Below are 12,324 nucleotides of genomic sequence, written 5' to 3' on the forward strand. Positions count from 1 at the left end.
AGGATTCTCCTAACGATGCCAGTGTTGAGCACTCCTTCAGCTGTTTATGTCGCTTGAATCTAAGGAAACGATGACTAACAAGCAACTGAGTGGACTTCCATCATGATATTGGAATTGATGCGGAGGCTGTTCGGCAAGAGTTTGATGCAACAGGGAAACGCAGAATGAACTTCACATAGGTAGGAATAGTATTTCATTTTCATTTCTTTGCTCTTCTGATTGTTTACTGTAGCGGCTTGATTTGGTCTTGTTGCATATTGTTATTATCTTTAGGCCTAGCTGTTCTTATGATGATGGTTAAAGTATCCGTCTGTCTATGGTAAATGGACTGCTCTTATATAGCACTTTTATCCAAAGCGCTTTACAATGAAGGCCTCTCATTCACCCATTCACACACAGATACACACACCAGGGGGCGGCTGTAGCTCAGTTGGTAGAGCGGGTCGTTCAATGATCGAAGGGTCAGTGGTTCGAATCCCAGCTCCGACTATCCACATGTCAAGTGTGACGCACTTGAGCAAGACACCTAACCCCAAATTGCTCCCAATGAGCAGGTTACCACCTTGCATGGCAGCTACCGCCATTGGTGTGTGTGTGAATGGGTGAATGAGAGGCCATTGTAAAGCGCTTTAAGTGCCGCTAAGGTGGAAAAGCGCTATATAAGTGCAGTCCATTTACCACCAATGGCGGCAGCTGCCATGCAAGGTGCTAGCCTGCTCATTGGGAGTGTCTTGCCCAAGGACACTTTGACATGTTGTCAGGAGGAGCTCGGATTTGAGCCGCTGACCCTACGATCATTGGACAACCTGCTCTACCTCCTGAACCATACAGCCACCTTACGCCCCATATCTATCAGTCTGTCTATATATCTAAATGAAGGAATCTGTTGCTCTTGCGCTTAATGGCAACTTTTATTGCACATTTCTGGACTATATTGTATATTATTATTTATCTGGCTGTTTTTTCACGCCATTTGACTGGTTTTTGAAATGCGTGAGGTAGGCTTATCAGAGTTTTATGGTGGCGTTGTATTGGTAACGTTAGTGTAAAAAAAAATACATGAATCAATCTCTCTCTCTCGCTCACTGAGTAGACTGCGTACTGTATGTATGTGTGTGGGAACCCAGACATTAAAGGTAGCCCTACACACGGGCTGGCGGTTCTTGTGCGTACTAAAACAGAATCCCGCCGGCGCCACTGAACACTCACACACTTGGCCGGACTAATCTGGCAAGAGCTAACACCATAGGAGGGAGTAGACCTGAAAGAAGTGGGCAGACCATTACACCTTTGGAAGCAGTTCAAAATACACACACACGCACGCGCACACACACGCGCACACACACACAATCAATCCGTCAACTTTACCACTCGTCCGCTGAAAGAATCCTTTCAACTGCTCCTTGTTTTTTTTTTCTTCTTCTCATCCCCTGTTCTTTTTCCAATAAAGCCCCCTGCATTTTTCTGAGTCTTTATTTTCCAGAGAGACCCCAAGCGAAGCCTGTGGAAGCCAGTCGCACACAATGTTCTGGTTTCGGAGCGCCGGCTTGGCCGGAGTGTGCGTGCCATTCTCACAGCCCTGCCAGCTGAAACTCAGTCAATATGCACACTTAAGGCCCATATTACAGGCTGTCTCTTAAACACAGGCGCACGCGCACGCGCACGCCCACACACATCTGTCTCCACTGTAATCATTAGGTAATTATTATGAGGCGAAGGTTTTGATTCCTGAAATATTGATTGAAAAAAAAAAGTAACATGTAATTGATCATTTGCTTTGGCACTGCAGTGGTTTGGTTGATTTTTAACAAGCCAACACAATGGCAACACTGTAGTAAAACCCAAACGGCTGTAATGAATAGTCCACAGGGCTTTAGAATACTGGACGTTCTCCTGTCTTCTGTGTGCCTGCTGTGTGTGTTTGTGTGTGTGTGTGTTTTAGAATACTGGACGTTCTCCTGTCTTCTGTGTGCCTGCTGTGTGTGTTTGTGTGTGTGTGTTTTAGAATACTGGACGTTCTCCTGTCTTCTGTGTGCCTGCTGTGTGTGTTTGTGTGTGTGTGTGTTTTAGAATACTGGACGTTCTCCTGTCTTCTGTGTGCCTGCTGTGTGTGTTTGTGTGTGTGTGTGTTTTAGAATACTGGACGTTCTCCTGTCTTCTGTGTGCCTGCTGTGTGTGTTTGTGTGTGTGTGTTTTAGAATACCGGAGGTTCGCCTGTCTTCTGTGTGCCTGCTGTGTGTGTTTGTGTGTGTGTGTGTTTTACAATACTGGATGTTCTCATGTCTTCTGTGTGCCTGCTGTGTGTGTTTGCGTGTGTGTGTGTTTTAGAATACTGGACGTTCTCCTGTCTTCTGTGTGCCTGCTGTGTGTGTTTGTGTGTGTGTGTTTTAGAATACTGGAGGTTCGCCTGTCTTCTGTGTGCCTGCTGTGTGTGTGTGTGTGTGTGTGTGTGTGCACCAGTGTTTGCGTATGTGTAAATGTATTTGTGAGTATCAGTACATGTATGAATGTGATGCGTTTGGGTGTAAATGTTTTTTTTTTTTTTTTTTGCTTGACTCTGTGCCTTTGCCTGTCTTTTGGGTTTCCGCACGCGCATCCACCTGCAGTCGATGGCGGTGGCCTCGTGTTCCAGGCGGCGCCCCAGCAGTTGGGCGATGGCGGTGAAGCTGTTGCTCATCCTGTAGATGTCTTTGGCTCCGCCGCCCAGGACGGAGGCGTGCCGGTCCGTCAGAGCCCGGATCTCCAGCAGCAGGGTGTGGTGGACGCTGTGCTCCATGCTGCCCAGCAGGGACACCAGGTAGAGCAGGGAGCTACGGGCCTGGGCCTGGGGAGGGAGGGAGAGGGAGCGGGAGGGAGGGAGAGGGAGGGAGAGGGGGGTGGGGAGGGAGGGAGAGGGGGTGGGGGAGGGAGGGAGAGGGGGTGGGGTGGGGTGGGGGAGGGAGGGAGAGGGGGTGGGGGAGGGAGGGAGAGGGGGGTGGGGTGGGGGAGGGAGGGGAAGGAGGGAGAGTGGGTGGGGGAGGGAGGGAGAGGGGGGTGGGGTGGGGGAGGGAGGGGAAGGAGGGAGAGTGGGTGGGGGAGGGAGGGAGAGGGGGTGGGGGGATGCAGGGGGAGAGAGAGGGAGAGAGAGGAGGAGGAGAGAGAGAGGGGGAGAGAGAGAGGGAGGGAGAGGGGGTGGGGGGATGCAAGGGGAGGGAGGGAGGGAGGGAGGGAGAGAGAGAGGGAGGGAGAGAGGTTAAGCTGGCTAGCAGCTAGGATGAGCTGAGGTGGGTGGGTGGATGGTCGGTACTTTATCGATCACCCATGGGGGAACTGCACTGTCACAGCAGCAGCATTACAACGGACATCAAAAGAGCACAACCCAGACTAGAGACACGTTTACAACAGACACGCACAAGACTGCGAGAACAAGAGAAGAATGTGGTTGGAGGACGCTGAACAACGCATGCGCGATGTGTTCAACGCACACACGCAAGCACACTTAATCAACACCATCTCTCACTTTCAATTCAACTTAAGTCACGTCACGCGGGACTCGTGCCCGACATCTGGCAAAAAAACAGTGAGCTGCAGCGGGACTAAGACCTAGTGAGGCGCTCTGTGTATTTGTGCATCCGACCGCCATGTCAACCTGTCAAACGTTGTTTATTTGGATTCTCTATCAACAGGTGCTGAACCGGAGGGGGGGGCATGTACAGCTGGCAGCTAGGGGTGTGTAGGGGCGGCTGTATAGCTCAGGAGGTAAAGCGGGTCGTCCGATGATCGTAGGGTTGGCGGTTCGAATCCCTGCTCCTCCTGACAACATGTCAAAGTGTCTCTGGGCAAGACACCAAGCCCCAAATTGCTCCCAATGAGCAGGCTAGCACCTTGCATGCCACTGATGTGTGTATGTGTGTGGGAGTGGGTGAATGAGAGGCTTTCATTGTAAAGGATTTGGATAAAAACGCTACAGTAAATAAGTGCAGTCCATTTACCATGTATATACTGGTCACATGCCATGTGTGTACTGGTCACACGCCATCGCTGATATGAACACGCTAGGCTCAACGCGTACCCTAACCCTAACAGCCTGCCTCTCCAACTCCCATATGGCTTTATTAAATCACTCATAAAGAGACTCTTTAGAGGCTGATAAAAATGATTGATAATAAGAGGATTACAAAGAGCCCCCTTATTAGGAGTCTAATGAGAGGACATGCTTTTCTTCTCTCTTCTCCTCTAATCAGCTTTGGCTTTCCACCTCGTGCCTGTTGTATGTCATCCCTCTCTCTATGTCATCCCTTTTAAGTGTCGTTCTTCTTCATCTCGTCTATCTGCGGTAACCCCTCGCGGCATGAACCGCTGAACCCCGGAGGAATGAACCGCTGAACCCCGGACGAATGATCTACGGGCACGGCATGAACCGCTGAACCCCGGAGGAATGATCTACGGGCACGGCGAGCAAGAAGTGCGGCTTTAGGTCTTCCCAGAGTCAGGAAACCCACGTGTCCTGGGGCTGGCGCAGACAGGCGGCGGAGCACCTAGTCATTATGTGACGCACAAACACCTTGCGAAAGTGGAGAGAGGAATGTCTGTGACCGTGTAGCTTGGGAAATGTCTCTCTGGTCGGGGTTTAACCGGGCTGCTGTTAGGCCGCCGGAGTAGGGAATGGGTGAGAATGGGTCACCGGCGAGATGCGCTCTCAGCGTGTTAAGCGTGTTCAGCGCGACTACTGTAACTTGGCTGATGGTGCCGGGGGGCCCGGGCGTGTTGACGCTGCGTTGGAACAGCAGACTTCACACACCGTTTCCCAGCGTGAATAGAAGTTGAGGGCGCTGCCCTGTGGCGCTGGCATGAGTATCAGCAAAGCAACGGAAAAAAAAGAGCAAGCGTGACATGAGTTTTGATTCTTAATTGTCTCATTTCCCGACATGGTCATTAAAAAAAGTTGAAAAGCCCCACTTAGATGAATGTGTTTACGCAGGCAGATTCACTGCTCCCCGGGAGACACACGCGCACTTGTGGAGCACAAACCTCTCGTGCTTCAGCAGTAGAACGTGTGTATTTGAGAGAGAGATAGAGAGAGGGAGAGGGAGAGAGAGAGAGCTAAGTGAGCTGTTGTGTTTGATGATGAATTTTCTTGTTTCCTGAAAATGTTACAGTATAAAAAGCAGAACAGGAGTGTGCTCGAGTGTCTGGCATGATACATGAGAATTCACAGCAGGATTCAGTGCTCCTCAGGAGACAAACACACAATGCCATGCTTTTAATTACAAAAAGGTGCTGAATCAATGTGTGTGTGTGTGTGTGTGTGTGTGTGAGAGAGAGAGAGAGAGAGAGAGAGAGAGAGAGAGAGAGAGAGAGAGAGACAATGTGTGTATGCTAAGCGAGTGCAACTGTGTTCGTATGTTTGTATGTTTCCGAGCAGAAAAAGCAATAGCAGCGATCCAGTGGCGAGCCAAACCCTTGATCAGTCACTTGTTTTTCTTCTCTCTCTCTCTCTCTCTCTCTCTCTCTCTCTCTCTCTCTCTCTTGTCTCTCTTTTTCTCCATTTCTTTTGTTCTGTCCTCCGTGCCTCTCCTCTCTGCTCTCCCTGTAGCTGAGGTCTGGAACACCACGGCCTGCTCTTATACCCTACAAGGCCGGGACTGCTCTTTGTGTGTGTGTATGTGTGTGTGTGTCTCTATGGTTGTGTGTGTCTGTCTGTGTATGTGTGTGTGTGTGTGTGTGTGTGTGACCGGGAATCATTCGGAATCTCAGAATGATGACTGACGTGGCCGTGTTGTCTTCACTGTGCTCTGCTTTGTGAATACAATGTTTCCATCGATTTGTGTGTGTGTGTGTCTGTGTACTGTATGTGTGTGTGTGTGTGTGTGTGTGTGTGTGTGAGTTAGAGAGAGAGAGAGAGAAAGAGAGAGAGAGAGAGCATGTGTATGTGTAGAAAACTCCCTTGCCATCACCCAGGAGGCCTTTCTCAGAATCCTTTTCCACGCTGAGTCAGAGTGAGGAAAGACAGGACACTGAGGGGGTGCTTTGCTGTGTTAGTGTGTGTGTGTGTGTGTGTGTGTGTGTGTGTGTGTGTGTGTGTGTGTGTGTGTGTGTGTGTGTGTGCGTGTGTGCAGAGAGGGGGTCCGTTTGTTGACAATGGCATGAGTTTTTGGAAGGGATGATGACTGACTAAGAAACAGGAGAGGATTAGCCTGTGTGTGTGTGTGTGTGTGTGTGTGTGTGTGTGTGTGTGTGTGTGTGTGTGTGTGTGTATGTGTGTGCACGCATGAAGTCATGGCATATTTTCCTTTTCCCTTAATTTCCCAAAATTGTCGTTAAACAGCCTTAAATGTCCACTTACGGAGAGTGACTGGGACCCCTCACACACTGTCCTACTGCAACCCCCCCTCTCTCTCTCTCCCCCTCTCTCTTCCCTCTCTCTCCTCTCTCTCTCCTCTCTCTCCCTCCCTCTCCTCTCTCTCTTCCCTCTCTCTCCCTCTCCTCTCTCTCTCTCTCTCCCCCCTCTCTCTCTCCTCTCCTCTCTCTCCGCCCCTCTCTCTCCTCTCCTCTCTCTCCCCCCACTCTCTCTCTCCCCTCTCCCTCTCTCCCTCCCTCCCAGGACCCAGGTTGTGAAAGAGGAGAGGAAACACAGAGGAAAAGAGGTTTTAGGTCCATAGCTGAGAGGAAGGGTACAGGACGGATCAACCTTCATGTAGTCGCCTGGCTGCCTGGCTCTCCACAGTCCAGGACCCCGTATACACCGACACTAACCGCGGACCCTACACTACGCCAACGACTGATCTCAGTCCAGAAGTGTTTGTGCGTGCGTGCGTGTCCACTTTGTCAACAGTGTTCACGCCCAACACAATATGGTCCAGTTAGTCCATTAGTTATTTCAGTGGTGTGATTGAAAGCCAGCCATGAACTGACTTCACTTGAGTTTTACCTTCAAAGAAGTGCTGGCACTCAGAGAAGCCAAGCCTAGAGGAACGGAACGTTCTAGTGCTATTCGTGTTGATGTGTGTGGGTGAGTGACAACGTATACTGTATATGTGAGTCCTGGTGTTATTATGCGTCTTCGCCAGTGACACTCCCACAAAGCAAGAAATAATAATAATGTTTTCTAACATACTCACCACTGGGTAGGGAATTCAACAATGTGCTTCTGGAGCACTGGCACATCATTAGGGGTCAGGGAAGATTTTTTACAGCTCACTTATCTGGCCCCTGGGTGATACTGTTTTTTTGCTTCCCTCTGGAATATGTAGGGATGGGTCGTATGCCCACCTCCCTTGTTCTCTGTAAAGCGCATTGTGTTGCCTCTGGGTATGGAATGCACTATACAAATAAAGCTTTGATTGATTGATTGATCATTAACTCTGATCCCACACTGAAGTCCAATTCTAAGGGGCCACCAGAGGTCGTGTACAAGAGCAACTTCAGATCCCTCCTGGTTAGGTCGGAACACAACCTCCCAGCACCCTGGACCTTCTTGGATAACATCCCTACCTGAAATTTCAATGTGGTTCCACCTCAAAATGTGATTCCTTTAACCATCCAAACACTGGAAAAAAGATCAAGATAAAAGGAACCATCACGTTCCACTACAAAACTGATACTGTATACATGTTCAAACGCCCTTGTGGTCCAGCCTATGTGGGACAAACCAGCAGAGCCTTGAAAACACTAATTAGTGAGCACAGATCCAATATCAGGACCAAGAACCCCAAAAGCCCAGTGGCCGCTCACTTCAATAAAATGGGACACTCAGTCGCCTCAATGAAATGTATGGGGATAGAAAAAGTTAACCTTGGATACAACATCCAGACCCTCCTTTTACACAAGGAGGTGTACTGGACCGTCTCCCTCCGTGCTCTACAGCCTGACGGCATGAATGAGGATGATGATATCTCAGCCTTCCTCTGGATCTGTCTGTGGACTCTGGCACTGAAGTATTTGACTGCCTCCAATTTTGCAATCACAAAAATGTTTGGATCATGTCCTTTCCATGCTTTTTACTACTTTTGGAGACTCTCTGAGAAAACGGAGAATGTGAGCTTTTCCCGGTTATTGCACACATTCCCCGACCTCGCGGGGAATGAAGGAGAAACATGTGCGTTTCTCACATCTCCCGGGTAATGTGCACATTCCCCGACCTTGCGGGAGATGTGAGAAATTGGTTAGTATTTCTCACATCTCCCGTACGGTCGGAGATTGTGCGCAATAACCGGGAAAAGCTCACATTCCCCGTTTTTCTCACATTGACCATAACATATACACTGTACTGCAACCAACTTCTAGTGTAATAGTCTGTGCCCTTGTTAACATTATATGTGGAAACACTTGATACTCTTTTGTTTATCATTATTTCTTATTATATTGGGTTACTTTCTTCCTCAATTGTACATTTTTGTACAGATTTTGTATATTTTTAACTTTATTATTATTATTTCTTGCTTTGTGGGAGTGTCATTTTCCAATTATAGCAAATTGGCATCAGGTGCGCACAAACCAATTATTGTGACATGATGTGATTCCTTTTTAAATAGTCACGGGTCATTGTAAATACTCACCTGAAGAAGACCTAGCCAGGTCAAGACATTGTGCACCTGCACAATAAATCACAGACGTTGAGCAGCAGCTGTTGTGTGGATTTTTCACATACTATAATAGCTGAAATGCGTGTTTTGCCAGTCGCCTTTGATGCGTTGCGCTTGGCCCCGTTATTGCTGCTTGCCGCTACATTGGACCGGTGTTTTTACCTCCGCCCAGCGCAGGGCAAGAGGTAATGTTTTCGGTGGCATGTGTAAATCCGTCCGTCCGTATGTACGTCTGTCAGCAGGATTACACAAAATCTACTGCACCGATTTTCACGATAGTCGGTGGAAGGGTGTAGCATGGGCCACGTTAGAACCCTTTAAATTCTGGAGCAGATTCAAAACACAGGACAGGTCCACAAGCCGCCCAAATACGGCCTCCCAAACACGGCCGGCCATTCTTTAAACAGGGTTAACGCTAAAACTACCAGACTGATTTTCATGAAACTCGGTGGAGGGGTGTAGCATGGGTCATCTCCACAAGGTGCCCAATCATGGCCGGGCCAGCCATTCACCACCACTCATTTTCTGGACTAGGATTATGCAAAAACTACCCGACCACTTTTCATGAAACTCGGTGGAGGGGTGTAGCATGGGCCAATTCAGAACCCATTTAATTTTGGTGTGCAGAGCCATGAAATGCACTGTTTCAATGTCTATACATCACAAAGTCACTGTCTCAGTGTATATACATCACATGCCACTGTCTCAGGGGCGAATTCACTAAAGGATTGCGCAGCTTTTCCTGACTTAAAGCCTGTGCAAATAAGTCAAAAATTATGTTTGCTATTCACAAAGCCCTCGCAAAGGGTGAAATACGGTGTTAACTGCGTTGCGTTCGTCATTGCGTTGCTCTGCGCCGGTGTTATTAGCTCATATTTAAATTAGGTAATATGGTCGGAGAATGTTCCCCTTTCTATGCAAATGAACATTATTGCAAAACCCGCCCAATTCACAAACATCGGCGCAAATTGCCTCACGCAGTTAAAGTGAAATTAATACCGTTTTCAGAAACGTGGTGGTATTTAAGCGCAAGGGGTGTGTCGCGGCCAGCCTTTCCACTGATCATGGCAGCAGTGATTGTTGCGAGGCGAAGGCATCGCAATGCCAGGCATGTTGTTCGTGAGAATATTTAGAAGAAGGTCACTTTTTGATTTAACACTAGAACCACCGCGGTAACTGTTTGGACACCAGAGCGCGCAGCTCTTCAGCCAACTGGAGGATGAAGTCGCGTCTGGGGAGGCTCAGTTGACTATGCGTCTCTCCACCCGTCCCCAGCGAGTCCAAGCTCCCCCAATGAATATAATAGCCTACATAGCACGAAACTGTGCGTATAATAGTCTATACGCGAAACTGCGCATTCCCTATAGCTGTTCATTGAACGGCTGGGGGCCGATATAGGCCTAGGTATAAATAAATAAATAAAAACATAGCCTACACAATATTTGTTTTATTTGAATGGTCTTGAAAATATTTTGCTTTTGTATCATAGGTGACGGCAGGTATCATATTCAGCCATGGATGATGACTCCCGTGCGTAATCCTTCCAACGTTGGAGAGGCGGCGTACAACCGGGCTCACATCAGGACGCGCGGTGTGATTGAGCGCACATTTGGAATCCTGAAAAGCCGTTTAGATGCCTAGATCGTACCGGTGGGGCAATGTTATACACTCCCCCAAAAGTATGCCAGATCATCGTGCTGCAACTTGCATAACATAAAATGACAATTTTTCCTTTGTTCGTCTTTTCAAATCATTCCACCTCCGTTTGCAGTCTTCCGCGTTTACACACACAAATGGCACTGACTGATTGGGAAATTAAACCCCAAATATGATTTTTTGCTGCAGTCGTGATATTTTTTGCCGAAAGCTGTGAGACATGTTTTTGAACCTCGTCCGTGAGGCCTTCAAGTTCGCTGTCTGAAAATCGTATCTTTCTTTTTCTGTCTGCCATCGTCCAATGATATGCTTTAGTTGTATGCGCTGTATGCGCTGTATTTATAGTCATTTTTATATCAGCAGCAAATTGCACTCAGCCGCAAACACCGAATGGGCGTGTTTGCGCTGGGATATTATTAGCGCAATGTCTTTAGTGAATAGGTTTTTAAAACGGAGCACATAGCGGGCGCAACTGACGCGCAATATTATGGTGCAATTAGCGGGCGCAATTTGCTTTAGTGAATTCGCCCCTCAGTGTATATACATCACAAGGTCACTGTCTCAGTGTATATACATCACATGTCACTGTCTTCTAATGAATTTATCATGTGTGTTTGGTACACAGCTTTTAAAGCACACTTGGGTGATGGTGAAATGGCAGGGAATGCCCCCATGCACATTAGCAGTGTGTGTGTGTGTGTGTCAGTGTGTGTGTATGTGTGTGCATGCGTGCGTGCGTGTGCGAACACTACGTGGGGGGTGCCAAGCCCGTGCCAAGCTAAGTCAAACAGGCACGGTAAATTCCGGCCTCTGAGTCAACAGCAGCGAGAGATCCAGGCCTATGACCAATCGCAGAGAGGGGCTGAGAGAAACGCCTTGGTGGGAAAGACAAAAGCAGTGGAAAACAGAGGAGGAGAGAAGGAGAGGACTGAGAGAGAAATGCAGAAGGAAAGGAAAGTGTTTATCAAGCTGTGACACACAAAACGCAGAGCAGGGGGGCGGCAACGCCAAATGTATTAAGTGGGGGAAACCCCATGTGACCTCGGGGAGAACATGCAAGCTCCACACAGAAAGGCCTGGGAGAGATCCCGCCTGAGTACTGACAGCCCTGGGGAGAAGTCGCCTAGCCACCCAGTGCCGACAGCATCCCAAGAGGGAATCCGAACCCAGGACCTTCTTGCTGTGAGGCGGCAGTGCAAGGCACCGTGCACGGAAATGGAAAGGTATAAGGAGGGGATAGGAATGATTGAGTGTAAGGAAGACAGAGAAGAGAAAGGAAAAACAAGAACAAAATGATAGTGTGTGTGTGTGTGTGTGTGTGTGTGTGTGTGTGTGTGTGTGTGTGTGTGTGTGTGTGTGTGTGTGTGTGCGTGTGCGGACGTGTGTGTGGACGTGTGTGTGTCTTACCTCACTGATGATCCCAACAGCTCCGTGGATCTTGGCCACATGTCCGAGCAGGGTGGGACACTGCTGCCCCACAATCCTCAGCGTGGGCAGGAAACCAATCAAGGAGGAGGGGCTGGCCTGTGACACACCCACCAGAGCACCCAGCAGAAGCTCGTTCAGAGAGGGGTCGCCAAGGTAACCGACCAGGGAGGGGACTTGGGGGCTCAACATCTGGAGAGAACGAAACCAAAACAAAATATTGCATTAACTAAATATTTTCGTAAGAATATTTTTGGATGCCTGTGGGAGTTTGATGGCGACTGCAGTTTTGTTGGCTGGAAACGAGACAAGTAGTCAGCTCTGCTGCCAGCACAGGGACAGGTAAATTGATATAATGGAGTAAATTTACTGTAGCGAGAGGAGACGAAGGGAGGGAGGTGAACTGAGGAGAGAGAGAGAGAGAGAGAGAGGGAGAAGGGGGAGAGAGAGAGAGAGAGAGAGAGAGGGAGAAGAGGGGGGAGAGAGAGAGAGAGTGAGTGTGTGTACACATCAGAGAGGCTCTGGTCCTAAATACACAGTCCCTGATTACAGTAATGTAGAACAGGACCTCTGGATGCACAGACTTCTGCAAAGAAGCAGAAAAATGGAGAGAGATAAAAGTCGACCGGGCAGAAGCGTACAGAACGTCTCTCTCACTGTCCCTCAAACCCATTTCTTT

General features: G+C 48.7%; 1 protein-coding gene across 1 annotated transcript in view; it reads right to left on the reverse strand.

Annotated features, from left to right (window-relative positions):
• The window catches only part of veph1 (ventricular zone expressed PH domain-containing 1), a gene marked incomplete at both ends in the record, with an annotated part of 136,069 nt that overhangs the window by 55,762 nt on the left and 67,983 nt on the right, over positions 1 to 12,324 (reverse strand). Inside the window, 2 exons of the mRNA XM_084445846.1 lie at positions 2,601 to 2,824; positions 11,628 to 11,837. Of these exons, the coding sequence (XP_084301972.1) occupies positions 2,601 to 2,824; positions 11,628 to 11,837 (434 nt within the window). The remainder of the gene's footprint in view (positions 1 to 2,600; positions 2,825 to 11,627; positions 11,838 to 12,324) is intronic.

This window comes from Borostomias antarcticus, assembly GCF_949987555.1.
Source record: "Borostomias antarcticus genome assembly, chromosome: 1".
NCBI lineage: Eukaryota > Metazoa > Chordata > Actinopteri > Stomiiformes > Stomiidae > Borostomias > Borostomias antarcticus.